Source organism: Ursus americanus, chromosome 2 (assembly GCF_024610735.1).
Source record: "Ursus americanus isolate L20-20 chromosome 2, mUrsAme1.1.p, whole genome shotgun sequence".
NCBI classification, from domain to species: Eukaryota; Metazoa; Chordata; class Mammalia; order Carnivora; family Ursidae; genus Ursus; species Ursus americanus.
Window position 1 is genome coordinate 32628827 of NC_142128.1, and position 15720 is coordinate 32644546.

Genomic DNA, 15720 nt, shown 5'->3' on the forward strand with positions numbered 1-15720 from the left:
GCTTGTCAGTAAGCCCCGCTAGGAGGGAAGCCTGGGTTTTGCTGGAGGAAGGAACGTGAATATTCTTAAGTTGGAAGTTAGAACAGAGTTCAAGTGAACGGTCCACAGATGTGTTTTGAGTTCGAGTGTGTCTGGCTGGGATTTGTACCACTCTCAATAGATAATCTTGCACCTGGCCCATTTCACTCATGGGTTTTACCCGCCCTGTCCTAGGAAGTGTGATAGTTTGCAATTCCTCGCGAGATCTCAACTCGTTGTTTGCTCCGAAAAAAAACCCAAGTAGAAATGGAATAATGGAAGACTAACCAGTATTCTGACAGGTTGGGTCCTCCCGCTGATACTCCTATGGCATCAGGGACTTCAGCTGCAAACACATTACCACCTGTTGTAATTATTTATGTTGTCATCCTTACTTCCTGATGATGATGATTTGTTTCTCCCTAAACTCTGAGGGACTTTGGAGAAAGAACCCCAAGTTTTTTACTTACCATCTTACCTCCTGAACGCTGCTGGCATATAGTAGGTGTTTGAACTGACGTGTTTGCTAAGAAATGGATTTGAAGCATTTCAGTAGATGTGCTTTGGAGGTATTGCTCTGAATTCGTGATCCGTAATTTATGGTCCAGGTTTTAACACTGAATGTGCCATGCCCCAGGAAACCCCTCCGTGCTGGGAAAACTGGGATAGCTCTTCATTACTTATGGAAGTTGGTCTAGAAATGTGTTAAACATAGGCCCTCATCACACTCTTAGCAGTCCTGACGTGAGAGTTTTCAGTTACACGTTGTGGTTCCTGTACACTGAATGTTGGTGCCTCCCTAAAACCAGAGGCCGAAACTCTTAATTCTCAGTGTGAAGTTGTTTTGCGGTGGGGTCTTTGGGAGGTAATTAGGGTCAGACTTCCTCTGATGGGATTAGATGCCCTTATAAGAAAATGGAAGAGAGACCAGAGTGTGCTCTCTCTCCCTGCCATGTGAGGACATGGTGAGGAGAGGCCATGTGTAAACCAGGAAGCAGGCTCTCATCGGATGCCAAATCTGCCAGGGCTCCATCTTGGATTTCCAACCTCCACAGCTGTGAGAAACATATTCTCATCATTTAAGCCACGCGGCCCGTGGTAATTTGTTACAGCAGGATGAATAGCCTAAGACAGTGGTGTTACCCCCATTTGATAGGGGACTGAGCTGAATCTCAGAGGCCTTGCTTATGGGGATAGTGCCAATAATGGTGGGTTTAAAACTCAGCCCCACCTCGTCCATCGTACAGCTGCTCTTCTGTCTACCTGGCAGTGTTCTCAGCGTGCAGAGTCCTGAGTTATGAATTCTTGTCTTCAAGAAGGTTATACTCTAGCAGAGGTGGTAAAGTCATATGGGTTCTGATGAACACCAGGCTGGGAATCTCCCTCCACCTCATATTCATCAAAGAATTATCTTCTATTTTTCTAGAAGGTAGTAGTATAGGGCTGTATTAGCTGGGGTCCTCCAGAGAAGCAGAATCAAGATGCTATAAAGTAAGAGGTTTATTATGAGGGACTGGCTCACGTGATTATGGGGCTGAGAGGTCCCATGATCTGCTGTGTGCAAGCTGGAAGCCCCGGAAAGCCAGTGGCATGGTTTGTGGTTCCAGTCCAAGTCCAGAAACCTGAGAAGCCCGTGCATAGATCCATGAAGGCAGGTGAAAGTGCATGTCTGAGCTTGAGCAAAAGAGCACATTCCCCTTCCTCTGCCTTTTTGTTCAATTCAGATTCTCCACAGACAAGATGGTGCCCCCCCACATTGGTGAGGGCGGTCTTCTCTACTTACCCTACGGACTCAAGTGCTAGCCTCTTCCAGAGACATCCTTCCTGCCCCATTCATAAGTAGTGTTTTACCTGCTATCTGGGCATCCCTTAGCCCAGTGCATAAAATAAACCATCAGAAAGGTCTTCAGAAAGAGGTGTCTTTAAAAAATTCACCCCAAGTGACATACATAACGGAGGTCCTGTCAGAGGGGAGCACAGCACATGAACAGTTGGGGTTGAGAGCTGAGAGAGGATGTATCTCATTTGGAGGTGTCAGGGCTGCCTTTCTCAGGGAGACATTATTTGAGATGGTCTTGAAGGATGGCCAATGAACATGGCGGAGGGGACGAGAAGGAATTATAGTCACTGAATATTGTGTGGACAAAGGCATGTGGTCTGGCTTATTGTCCCCACTCGGTCCTGGATTTGGTGTTCGGTTTGGAAAACATGGTCCTGAGGTGAAGATTAATGCTCTGCTTTGCAAATCGAGTCAATGACCGTGAGCACGCTGTGCCCGACAGCATGGTGCTAGATAACACGTCTGGCTGAAGCCAAGACCTGGTCTCCGCTTCTGTTGAGACTAAATGTGAGAATGTGAAATTTGTAGGGAACGGTCAGGGATAAAGTAGTGCTAAGGGTATAGCATGAGGTGTGGGTTAAAGTGAACTGAGAAAAGGAAAGATTATCAGGAAAGGCCAAATGGGAGAAATGGAGCTCGATGCTCAGCCCTCCCCTCCCCTGAGAAGTATTGGGTTTAGATTGAAGATAATGGGGAAGGAAGACACTGTGAGTGAGAGGAACAGCATATACTAAGAGATGGGGGGTAGCACCAGATGCGTCGTGTACTGGGAGGGGAATCAGGAGAGAGGATCAAATACTGCAGAGCTAGGAAGGAAACAAACAAACATACAGTACAATGTCCGCTTTTTTCAGAGCGGGTTAACTGAGATGCAGAGAGGCCAAGTGGGAGCTGGTGCAGCTTAACTCAAAGGCTTTGGACTGTATTTTGGTTCACATAGTCACTCTAGCACTTAACCCAGACAGGATCAATTTTGTTTTTGAGCGACAGAAAGCCCAAAACATAAAATTGTAAACGAAGTCCAAAGGTAAGGGCTTGTGTGGTGTTGCGTGGTGTCAGGGACCTGGGCTTCTCTGCCTTGTGGCTTTGCCACCCCTCGCCAGTGGTTTCCACCTCACAGTCCAGACCGGCTACTAGTGCTCCTGCCATCATGTCTGCATTGCAGCCAGCAGGACGGAGGAAGAAGCAAAGAAAGGCACGCCCCTTCTGTACATGATACCTCTTACACGTTATAAATATCACACTTCCTCCCTTGCTTTTGGCCAGAACATAGCCACATGGTCATGCTTAGCTACCCACAGGGCTGGAAAGTGTAAACTTGATTATAGAAGGCTATGTGCATGGCTAAAAATTGGGTTTCCGATTACTAAAGCAGAAGCGGAGAGAGATACTGAAGAACAACCAGAAGTGTCTGACACCCTGTGTAGCCTTTGGCACCATCACAAAACCCTCTGTGCCTCTGCTCTTTCTCTGAAAATGGGATAATCCACACCTAGTTCTTAGGGTAAAAATTCAGGTAGCATATGGAAAGTATCTGGTCCAACATTTAGCACCTGTTCAGTGCTAAATATGTTTTCGTCCCTTCATCCCCCTTTTGAAGGCTGTTGTTATTACTCACATATCCGGGGAGGGGGAGCAAGATCTCGGCCTGCGGCCAGGGTCTTCGTGTGCTGCAGTGTCGAGGAGCAGCTCCTTAATTGTTTCCTGGCTTGTAGGTTTCATTGATTGATAGGAGCAGTAGAATGTTTTTCCCATAATAGTGTATAAGGGAGTGCAGAGCGTTAGTGATTCACGCAGAGGCGGGGCTATAGCGGCCCATGGGCTTCCCCCTCACCCCCGACCTTTCTCCTCTGCCTTCCAGTTCCCTCATCGGGTCACCCCAGGGACCCACTGAGCACTAGCAGACGCCCACTGGACAGATAGATAAAGGAGGGCTCATTGTCAGGGAGTGAGAAAATAAGACAGAACCGGGGCCTTTCGTTCCCTCAGTAAGTAGGTAATGAGCATCTGCTTTATGCCAGGAACGGTTCCCGGCTCTGGAATGGGGTGCAGCTGAGAACAAGAGACAAATGCCCTGTCCTTGTGGGGCCTGTATTCCCGGGTGAGGGGTACCCAGAAATTCTTGGATACAATCACAGTTTGAATTGATTCGCATCATCTCATTCTGCATAGTGTGTGGGGGGCGGGATGTTGGGGACGGTGAGGGGGCCACTTCCGTGTACATCTGCCCATTTAAGATCCTGAAGAGCTGGGTTGCGTAGACACAGGTGGTCAAGTGAGCTCATGGAAACTGCTTGTCCCATGACCTGGTTTTGTTCCCTACACCCCCTTTGGCTTTCTTGGAATAGGTGCTCATCACACAGGACGGCTTCATGAGCCCCCGGGCCAGCCGGTTCCAAATGGTAAGGTGAGGCAGAACCATTAGAGGTTAATGGTGATATGTTTGGTGCTACTCCAGTGGTGGTATAAAGTACTACCCAGAATTTCACAAATTTCCAGAACCTGCACCAGGTTACTGAGAGAACCACACATACAAGGAGCAAGAGCACACGTGGGATGCTGAGAACCACTTTATTCATGGACCCTCGGGGCTTCTGACAACTCCTGACAAAATATAATTAGGGCATGCTTCTTCAGTCCTGCTCTGTATGTCCCGCTCCCAATGGAAACCTTGGCCGAATGGTTCAGGGATGCTCTCTGGCAATGGGTACGGGAGAGTGGTCCTATTCACAGAGAAAGCTTGGCCCTAACTTACTACGATTTTAGACTTCAAGGTTGTATTACAAAAGACAGCATGTGGGGCTAGTCCCCAGAAAGCCACCTTCGGCTCAGATGTGCCCACCAAATAGAGATGGGGAGCCCAGGCGGTGTGAAGGGAAGGCTGGCAGCTGGCTCATTGTCCTTGCACTGTAGCCTGGCCTGGGGGCACTGTGGGCTCTGAACAATCAGACTCCTGGTTCCTGGGGGTAGGGGCCCATGGGAGCGCATCGCCTCCCTTGGAGGACTGGGATTAGCAACCAAAATAGCCCTCCAGGGTCTGAAAGATGAAAGCCATTTAATCTCAGATTTTCAGAGGAGAAAAGATGACCATGTGAAACCGTGACAACTCCTATTACTCCTGCCCCCATCACTTATTACGTGCCAAACACTCTGCTGGCCACAGCGCACATCTTACCTTATTACGTGCCATCTAAGTTCGTCCCTGTAATTGCACAGTGGCATGGCTGTTACAACCTCGCTGTTACAGAAGGGGAGACAGGTGCTCTGAGAATGTAGGAGACTTACCTGTGATTGAAAGCAACAGCACAGCATTCTAACTCAGGCTGCTTCCAAACGAAACAGTTGTCTCACAGACTCGCCTCGGTCAGGCTGTGGCATGGGACATGAGCCTTGAATGAACGACGTCCTGAAGGCCTGTGTCTGCCCATTCATTCATTCTTTTACCCAACACATACTTTTTTTTTTAAAATGTTTTTTTATTGTATTATGTTAGTCACCATAGAGTACATCCCTGGTTTCTGATGTAAAGTTCGATGATTCATTAGTTGCGTATAACACCCAGTGCACCATGCAATACGTGCCCTCCTTACTACCCATCACCGGCCTGTCCCATTCCCCCACCCCCCTCCCCTCTGAAGCCCTCAGTTTGTTTCTCATAGTCCATAGTCTCTCATGCTTCATTCCCCTTCTGATTACCGCCCCTTTCTTTATCCCTTTCTTCCCCTACTGATCATCCTAGTTCTTATATTCCATAGATGAGAGAAATCATATGATAATTGTTTTTCTCTGCTTGACTTATTTCACTTAGCATTATCTCCTCCAGTGCCGTCCATGTTGCAGCAAATGTTGAGAACTCGTTCTTTCTGATAGCTGAGTAATATTCCATTGTATATATGGACCACAGCTTCTTAATCCAGTCATGTGTTGAAGGGCATCTCGGCTCCCTCCATGATTTAGCTATTGTGGACAATGCTGCTATGAACATTGGGGTGCATATGGCCCTTCTCTTTACTACGTCTGTATCTTTGGGGTAAATACCCAGTAGTGCAATGGCTGGGTCATAGGGTACCTCAATTTTTAACTTTTTAAGGGACCTCCACACTGTTTTCCAGGGTGGCTGCACCAACCTGCATTCCCACCAACAGTGTAGGAGGGATCCCCTTTCTCCACATCCTCTCCAGCAATTGCTGTTTCCTGTCTTGTTAATTTTTGCCATTCTAACTGGCATAAGGTGGTATCTTAGTGGGGTTTTGATTTGAATTTCCCTGATGGCTAATGATTTTGAACACTTTTTCATGCCAACACGTACTTTTAAGCTCATGCTGCAAGCTACACTCTTCTAGGTGTTTTAGAAGCTCAGTGATCAAGACTAAGATGTCTGCCTTTAGGGAACTTACCATCTCCTGTTCTAATTTTTAAAAATTCATTGTTGCCCAGTCAAGGCAAGTGACATTATTATTTTTGTAATGGGCCACAAGAGAATTTGAGTTGAAAGAGTAAATGCTTCCTGTTTTGTTTTGTTTTTTAAGATAGGTTTTGTTTTTTTTTTTTTTTTTTGGGTCCCCTTCTTGTTCTTTATGCTCTGGTTTCTGAGCCCGTTCTGGGTGCTGCTGGCTTATACTATGGCAATCTGTGTGTTGGAGTGATTGCACGTCTGTCCTGACATTTAAGTCTTAGCTCTGCGGTCATGCCTTTGGTAATTGTTCAGGGGAAATGGGAAAGCACCAATGAGCCTGTGAAATCGAGCTCCAGGGCAAAGAGGGGAATAGGGTCATCTGGAGGCTTGCTGGAATGAAGCAGTGCATGCGTGCGTTCGGGGAAGGGCCCGTGCACGGCTTGGGAGTGGGTGGAGGCACCACGCGTGTGGCCTAGAGAGGGCAGAGGGTTGATGCCCATTCAGGGAACGGTTCATGGAAGATGGGGGGGGCGGCGCTCAGACACGCATCACAGTTGGAGGGATTCTAAACCACCACGAGAATGCTGCAGAGAGCAAAAAAAATGTTTTCAAAGAATGAGAATGTCCCGAGGAGGGAAAAGAAGCTTAAGAGAACAGGCACTGTTTTCAGAAACATGTAAATTATATGACAGACAAGGGTGACACCCAAAAGCAGTTCGAGGAAGCATTTCAGGCAGAGTGTGATTTGGGGGATAAACCCCCCCCCCGGGGGGGGGGATGTGGGAAATGGCGAAGCAGATGGGAAATTAACCAAAAATCGAGAAACATTAAATGGGTTATAGTGGCACTTGTGAGACAGTAAGAGAATTAGTCTGAAGGGAAATGGTGAATAATAAATATGTCTCGAGAACATTTCAGATAATCAGATTTTGGAAGTTAAAGGAGACTTATGACCATGAAGACAAAAGAGAGAAAATAGAAATGAGAAGGAATGAGACATTTTAAGTGAGAGTTCAAGGAACTTCGGCAACCCGTATATGGTTGGCTTTTGACAGGAGGACAGAGGGACCCCCGTTCACAGCCATGAGAAGCATGGCCTTAAAAAGACCAGATTGCATCTGGGGTGGGGTGTTAGAAAATATGACAGGGTGGAAAAGTAGTTTAAAAAATAGTGCATAGGAAATGTCTGTAAATCTTAGCTACTATTTATTAGGTGACAGCCATAAACCAGGCATAGTGCTGGGCATTTTAAGGGCACCGTCCCTAATGCTACCCCTAAACCCAGGAGTTAGATAACGCTGAGCTGAAACCACATGAGACTGTCTTGGCTAATTCACATGGTTGAACCTGATCCATTTTTTACAAGGAAAGAAATGAAGGCTCAGAGAATTTTAAATACATTGCCCAACATGACACAGTTGGGAGGACAGAGCCAGGCTTTTGGTCCCTGTTCTGTTGTCCAACAATTTAGAAATAGCAATTCATTGTTTTACTCATCAGCCCCAGCTATGTGCCAGGCACTGTGTTTGGCACTAGAAATATGATACTGAAGGCGGAACAGGTCCCTGCCGTCATGATGCATACTGTCTACTGGTTAAAAAAAAAAAAAAAACCCAAAACCAACAACGGTCTAGAAGAGCTATCCAGTAGCAGTAGAACGCAAGCCTCGTATAATCGTAAACTTTCTGGCAGCACATTGAACAAGTAAAAAGAAGCAGATGATATTAATTTTAATAGTATGTCTTATTTTACCCGAGATGTCTAAAATATTTCAATACGAAATCAATATAAAATGATTCATGAGATCTTTTTACATGATTTTTTTTCTGCGGAGTCTCCAGATCCGGTGTGTATTCTGCCCTTATGTCACGTCTCTATCCAGACTCCCCACGCTGCAGGTGCTCACTAGCCACGGGCATTGGTGCCTATTATACTAGACCAGGCAGGTCTGGAGAGAACTTGAGAATTCAGCCCTAATTTCCTGGCAGTCATAATATAGGAAAAATGGCCTCTCTGTTTTTCAGTGTTCTTTCTGATCCCCTCACGTCACCCATTCATAGGGCACAGAATGCAAACAGTAGACAAGTGTTTCTTTCATCTGGACTTAGCGTCATACACCTAAGTAGATACCAGAGGAAACTTGTACGTGTGTATGTCACATAATTTGCATATTTTCTAGTTTAGTGTTGTGTATGTCACGGACCGTAAAAAACAAAACAAAACAAACAAACAAAAACAACCCAACTACTTGGCTTTGCCATCAGTGATTGATGATAACACAGAAGTGGACCCTCTGCAAACCCCCCGGCACCCCCACCCGGCTATACTTTGCCAGCATGCTTTCCTGTGTTTATTGCTCCTGATGGAAATATTGACGATGTAATTTGAAGCTTAGCAGCTGCCGGAAGTCCTAATATTTCATCTGGTCACTAAAAGTTTATAATCCATTTTTGAGAGATAAACAAAACAGGGATAAGATTTTACTGTTTAATACAAGTACCCAGCAGGTGTTAATCGGGACCAAGCAATGGGGTGTGTAATGGGATTTTCCTAGGTAAAGAATTTTGCTCTGGAGCTAGTTTAAATGGGAAGAAAGTCTGAGAAAATATGGATCGTCTTTCCTAGAAATTAGGTGGGGGAATTGAAGGTAATAGGTGCTTGCATCCTGTCAACTTCGTAATGAAATTACTGTTCAGCAAAAAATTCTGTTAGTGGGTCCCCCCCCCCACCCCGTATACAGCCAAGGGACTGAAGACTGTTAATTTAAAAAAAAAAAAAGGAAAAACAATAAAACAATATTAATGTTGAGTATACAGACTCATCGGTCCAGAATATTGAATCTTAAAGGAACACGGAAAACTAGGGAGCATGAGAACGTCTGTATAGTGGTTTCCATGTAATCCAGAGAGGTGTGATCCATTTAAATCATCACTCGGATCATTCCATCTGATTTCAGCACAAGATGGGAGAAAAGGGAATGAGTAGAGGAAGTAGAGATGGGGAATTAAAGAATTAAATTAAAGAAGAGGGAGGTTTGAGTAAATTCAGCTGGCAAATCAAAAGATCTGCATGCTCAGTAGTACACGCTAGTCCTTTGATTCAAATGATGACTGTGCTGTTCCAGTCGCACCTTGTGAAACCCCGCGAATGGTTCCCCCCCGCCAGGGCCGCACGTCTAGGTCAAAACCAAAGCATTTGCTCTCTGGTCTGCCTTTTCTAAAACAACAAGAAACTGGACATTTCTGAACCTCTTGATAATTGACTGGAATTTTCAGTTCATCCACCTTTGGGTCATTGGGTCGATCCATCCTGAGCTCCGTCCATTCCAAAGTGTCGGACACATCAAAACCTGGCTTGGTAGCTAATTTGGTTCAACAGCATCAACCAGAATAATAAATTAAAAACCTCTAAGTTTGGGGCAGCAAATACGGAGACTTGATAACTAATTTCCTTCCAGCTCCAGTAAAGACCCCTCACTGGTGGTCTTGGTCTGCAGTGCTTATGTCAACATCCATGAACAGTCTTCAGTCCTGTTCTATGGTGCTGTGCTGTTGGCTTGGTAGTTTCCTCCCTGCAGTATGTTGCCACCCCTCACCCCTCGCCATTCGCCCGGCCAGCCCTTGCTCTTCCTTCCACTTTATTTCCTGATGCCAGCTCTGCCTCTGCAATAGAACCAGCCACTGGATTCCTTATGCTCTTCACCAGCCTAATTAGTACGTAACTCGAATTTTACACTTGGTATTCTTGACTGCAGTTATGTATTGCAGAAATATGTTTGTTTACTTTATCTTTTTTCCTACCACAGTTCTTGGCACAGGTCATGACATGTAGTAGGTATGCAAATATGTCTATTGGGTGGGTGGGTGGATGGATGGATAGAAGGATGGACAGATGGATGTAGACATAGATGGATGGCACTTCTGGTGATGATCTTTTAACATACTCAACCACCAGACATGAACTTCAGCCCTACAGTGTGCCAGACAATGTAATAGGGCTAAAAATAACCATGGGGAACAAAATCAAAAGTCAACTGGAAAAATATAAACCACTTAATTTAGACCCACCCCTAATTAATGAAGGTTTTTAGCCATAACCAAAAATGAAGTGCAAATCTGTGCATCGTTCCTTTATTTAAAACCTTTCATGGACCTCCCCAGCCTTCTGAACAAACCCCAAGTGCTTTAGGGTGGCATTCAAGGTCCTTTAGGATCTGGCTTCAGGGATCCTCTCCAGAGAAATCCCACTGCCCCTTAGCTTATTAAGCTAGTTCCTGTTTTCCCCGCATGTGTCACACTGCCAGCCTTTGCTGACTCTTCTTTTCTCAAGGTGATGCCTTTGCTCCAAATTCTTTTCTCCTTCTCCTCTTTTTTTTTTTAAGTAGGATTCACGGTCAGCACTGAACCCAAAGTGGGGCTTGAACTCATGACCCTGAGATCAAGACCCGAGCTGAGATCAACAGTTGGATGCTTAACCGACAAAGCCACCCAGGTGCCCCTCTCCCACTTCTTCTTAACTCTTTCACTCTTCAAGATTCCAGGAAGCCCCTTCCCAGTCCCTTAGGTTGAGTGAGGGGCCTTCCTCTGCACTCACTTCTCCCACTCACTGTGCCTTCCTGCATGAGCGGCGTTCTCCGTGCTGGCATTGTTTACGTGCCTGTGTTACTGGGTGGTGAGCATGTGGGGAGGAGGCTGGACAGGCACTGTGGGTTTTATTTCCATATCTAGGACTCCCCATAGGGCCTGACACATAATAGACATGAGCAAATAGTTGGAGAATCAACAATATATCCTACTAGGAAATCATCACAGATACCTCACGTGCACCAAATAGAAGAGTGATTACTCTTTGCTCCTTCTAGAATTGCTGTGGTTTATTTTTTCTGTTTTTTTAACAGACACTATCTGCAGAACACAAAGATACACAAAAGAAAATACAAGGTACCTATAATCTCTCTATGCATAGACAAACCCTGTTTTATCCTCTTCTGCTTGTTTAATATGAAAGAGTGAGCATTTTCTCCTCTCCATTAATTTGTCATCAAAAACATGATTTTTAAAAACCCAAATAGTTCATTGAGTGGATACACAATATTTGGTCTTTGCCTTTTCCCCACTTTCTTTATCTTGTCCTGGGAGACCTGATTCTCCCTCCACACAACACAGCCTGCGCTGTGTGGCCCAGGGGCAGACATGTGACCAGTTAGGACAGTGTCTCGTTTTTGAATTTTTTATACTCTATTTCTCCTTAATATTTTACTTCTTCAGCTGCTTTTGGAGTTAAAGCAGTATAAAGCAAGAAAATGCCACGGTCTCGAGATACCCTGTCTCTCTGGGCATCTCCGAATATTTGAACCCACCGTACTCCATTAATTGAGTATCTGTTAAGCGGTATGTTCCCTTGGAAGTCTGCAACAATATCACCTTTTTCTCAAGCTACAAGGGAATGTGGACTCCTGGGGATCCACCCACCCAAACCCTGGGACGTGAGCTCCGCCTTGTCTCCTTCCCCAACCGCATCCAGCCTGCCTACAGGCAAGGTGGCTTTTAATAGTGGTGGAGGTAAGAAGAGCATAAGGCAGACAGACATCCGGTGCAATGAAAGTGCTAGGACAGTGGTTGACCACGCGGATATTATATAAGGCAGATGCTGAGGCGTTGTCCTTGTTGCTTCTCTCTCCCCAACCTTCGTCACTGAATACCTGCTAAATATTCTCCCCTTGGTCCTATTTGTGGCAACTCACACTCCTCCTTCTCCTCCTCTGTTGGGGCCACAACAGAGCCAAAGCCAACATCAGCTCTGACCTGGATAATAAGCACACTGTACCTGCCTGTATCCACTCCGGTCCCCTCCAACCCATTCTCTACACAGCCTTCAAGTCATATTCTACAAGAGACGTCTGACTGTATCACCTCCTTGATTAAAACCTTCAGTGTCTATTAGCCATTTTTATGTCTTCTTTGGAGAAGTGTCTGTTCATGTCTTCTGCCCATTTTTTGACTGTATTATTTGTTTTTTAGGTGTTGAGTTTGAGAAGTTCTTCATAGATCTTAGATACCAACCCTTTATCTGTATTGTCATTTGCAAATACCTTCTCCCATTCCATGGGTTGCCTCTTAGTTTTGTTGACTGTTTCTTTTGCTCTGCAGAAGCTTTTTATCTTGATGAAGTCCCACAAGTTTATTTTTGCTTTTGTTTCCCTTGCCTTTGGAGACGGGTCTTGAAAGAAGTTGCTGTGGCTGATGTCAGAGAGGTTACTGCCTATGTTCTCCTCTAGGATTTTGAGGGACCCCTGTCTCACATTGAGGTCTTTCATCCATTTTGAGTTTATCTTTGTGTATGGTATGAGAGAGGTCAACATCACTAGCCATCAGGCAAATACAAACCAAAACCACAATGAGATACCTCTTTATACCAGTTAGAATGGCAAAAATTAACAAAACAGGAGACAACAAATGTTGGTGAGGATGTGGAGAAAGGGGAACCCTTTCACTGTTGCTGGGAATGCAAGCTGGTGCAGCCCTCTGGAAAACATTATGGAGGTTCCTCAAGATGTTAAAAATAGAGCTACCCTATGACCCAGCAATTGCACTACTGGGTATTTACCCCAAAGATACAGCTGTAATGAAAAGAAGGGGCACATGCACCCCAATGTTCATAGCAGCAATGGCCACAATAGCCAAATTGTGGAAGGAGCTGAGATGCCCTTCGACAGATGAATGGATAAAGAAGATGTGGTCCGTATATACAATGGAATATGACTCAGCCATCAGAAAGGATGAATACCCACCATTTGCATTGACATGAATGGAACTGGAGGGGGTTATGCTAAGTGAAATAAGTCAAGCAGACAAAGACAGTCATCATATGGTTTCACTCATATGTGGAACATAAGGAATAGCGTGGAGAACCATAGGGGAAGGGAGGGAAAACTGAAGGGGGAGAAATCAGAGAGGGAGACGAACCATGAGAGACTATAGACTCTGGGAAACAATCTGAGGGTTTCAGAGGGCTCAAGGGCTAGGAGAATTGGGTAGCCAGGTGATGGGTATTAAGGAGGGCACATGTTGTGATGAGCACTGGGTGTTATACCCAACTAATGAATCATTGAACAGAACATCAAAAAACTAATGATGTACTGTACAGTGGCTAACTGAATATCAACAACAACAACAACAAAACTTTCAGTGTGTTCCTACTGTTTTAAGGCAAAGACAAAACTCTTTAACATGGCCTGAAAAGCTTTGCACTATCTCCCCTATTCACCTTCTCAGCCACACCACATCCCACATTCTTCTGTCTCTCTCTGCTTTGGTCTCACTGGCTTGCAGTTTGTGTGTACTGCCAGAGGGCCTTTGCACGTGCTGCGCTTTATGCCTAGAGTTTGCTTATGTCTTTTTTTTCTTTAACCTAGTTAATGCTGACTCATCCTTCCAGTGAAGCTGCATTTCCTCATGGAAGCCTTGCCTGACCCCTCTTTCACTTCCACATAGCAAACCCACCTCACTATTATAACATTTGTCATAGATCTGTAATTAATTAATGCCTATCCTCCCCTTTAGACTATAAGCTTCATGAGGAGAGGGATCATATCTGTTTCCTCATTTATCCTCAGCCAAGTAGCTGAGTCCTGGCACGTAGCAAGCGTTTAATAAGTATTAATGGGATGAGTAATGAATAGATGGGATACCATTTCTTTGAAGTTGCATACCATATGGTTAACGAGCCAGCAGCTGCCTTTAGGGAAGCTTGTTAAAACATCATAGAACATGCTTTAGAGTGTGGCAGGATAGAAAGGTTCCATCCCATGTGCTAATGACAGTCAATTACTCACATCTATATAGGATGGGGGATTCTGAGAGTGACTACAGCTCGTGGGAATGGGCGCCTGGCCAGTTAGCAGTGTCTGCATGGGTACTAATACTCCCACAGATAGAGGCCACTTGTCACGGGTGGTGATGGCCATGTAAGTCTCCACCTTCCGAGTGTTACACAGATGGTGCTGTCCACTCATCGGACCTCTTTCCTTCCTCCCTAAGAACTTGTCTTTCTCTCTTCCTCTCTCTAGATTTATGGTCAATGTGACATGGGATGGCAAAGACTTGTCCTTCACTGAGGAAGGCTATCAGGTGCACCCCAGGCTGGTGGTGATTGTGCTGAACAAGGACCGAGAATGGGAAAAGGTGAGCATCCTTCTGCATGTTGAATGCAGTGCGGGGACGGGCGGAATGAAAACACAGGCAACGGAAGGGCTCGACTTACTCCTTTTCCCGACACATTTCCTGCTGGCTACTCCAGATCTCAACCCACGACCAGGAGTAGACTTTTCTGGGAACGAGGTGGACAAAATGTCACAAGGTGTAGCCGGAATGCTCTCTCTGGGTGAACTGTGACCATTGTGTGCTGTTCTTTATGTGAACTTCTCTAGTCTCATTAGGAAGGGTTCTTGAAGGACTTAGGATAAATAAAGACTAAAGCTTGGCTCACATTGTTGCAATAACAAATGTTTACTACATCGCAGCAATCACGCAGTTTGCCTAAACCCCATGTTAAATACCATATTTACTACACATTTTGTCATATAGATGAACCTCTGTATTTTCATTTACATGGTCTTTTACTTTAAATCAGCTCATTTCCAGGACTTAAGCTATCAGTTCTGTAAATCACAGATTGGAGAGGGAGGTTCTATTTCTTGTAAAGTGCATCCTCTAGTACATACATATTAACTATTAAAAGATATAAAGCATAACTCTGCAGGGGGAAAAATCATCACATGTCCCACTCAAGCCGTGTCCTGAGTCAGACACGGAAGATGTCATGGGGGGATTTACAAATGACCCCACTCGAACGATGCCAATTTCTGCCCCACTTGCTCTCTCTCCCACCAAATCCCAAATTACTCACCACAGAATCACATAAAGAGCAGAACGAAAGATATCGAACGAAGCCTGGGTCATTATCTTGTCTTTCTTGACAAGCAAGGCATGGCTTCTAAACTGCCTCAAGCAGTTTGAGATTTCTCTTCACTTTGCACATCAGATGGAGGCTTGAGAGATCCTAGGTGGAGGAAGATGCAGGATGTGGTGTGGGAGCCATACTATAATGAACTAAGATCAGAAGAAAGTACTGCGCAAACAGGAACATTGACTTTGGGGGATCCGTGATGGATTCCTAGAAGGGAAGATGAAGAGAAAGCTTTGGAAGACTTGGGCTGCTACCCCCAACAGCTACAAAAGAAAAACTTTCCTTCAAGCGTACTTAAAAGTCACCCAAGTAGACTGCGTCCTGGAGCATAAAACAAGTCTCGATATATTTCGAAGGACTGAAATAATGTAGAATGCATTCTTTGACCACACAGTGTTAAAATAAAAGTTGATAATAAAAATAGATTGAGAGAATCCCCAACGTGTTTGGAAATTAGATAATACCTCTGAATAGCCCATGGGTCAGAGAAGAAATCGAA

The 15720-nt window shown here is 45.1% G+C and overlaps 1 protein-coding gene across 1 annotated transcript in view; it reads left to right on the forward strand.

The window, feature by feature from the left end:
- The window catches only part of GRIN2A (glutamate ionotropic receptor NMDA type subunit 2A), a 133485-nt gene that overhangs the window by 37286 nt on the left and 80479 nt on the right, over positions 1 to 15720 (forward strand). Inside the window, exon 3 of the mRNA XM_087865638.1 lies at positions 14323 to 14437. Within this exon, the coding sequence (XP_087721764.1) occupies positions 14323 to 14437 (115 nt within the window). The remainder of the gene's footprint in view (positions 1 to 14322; positions 14438 to 15720) is intronic.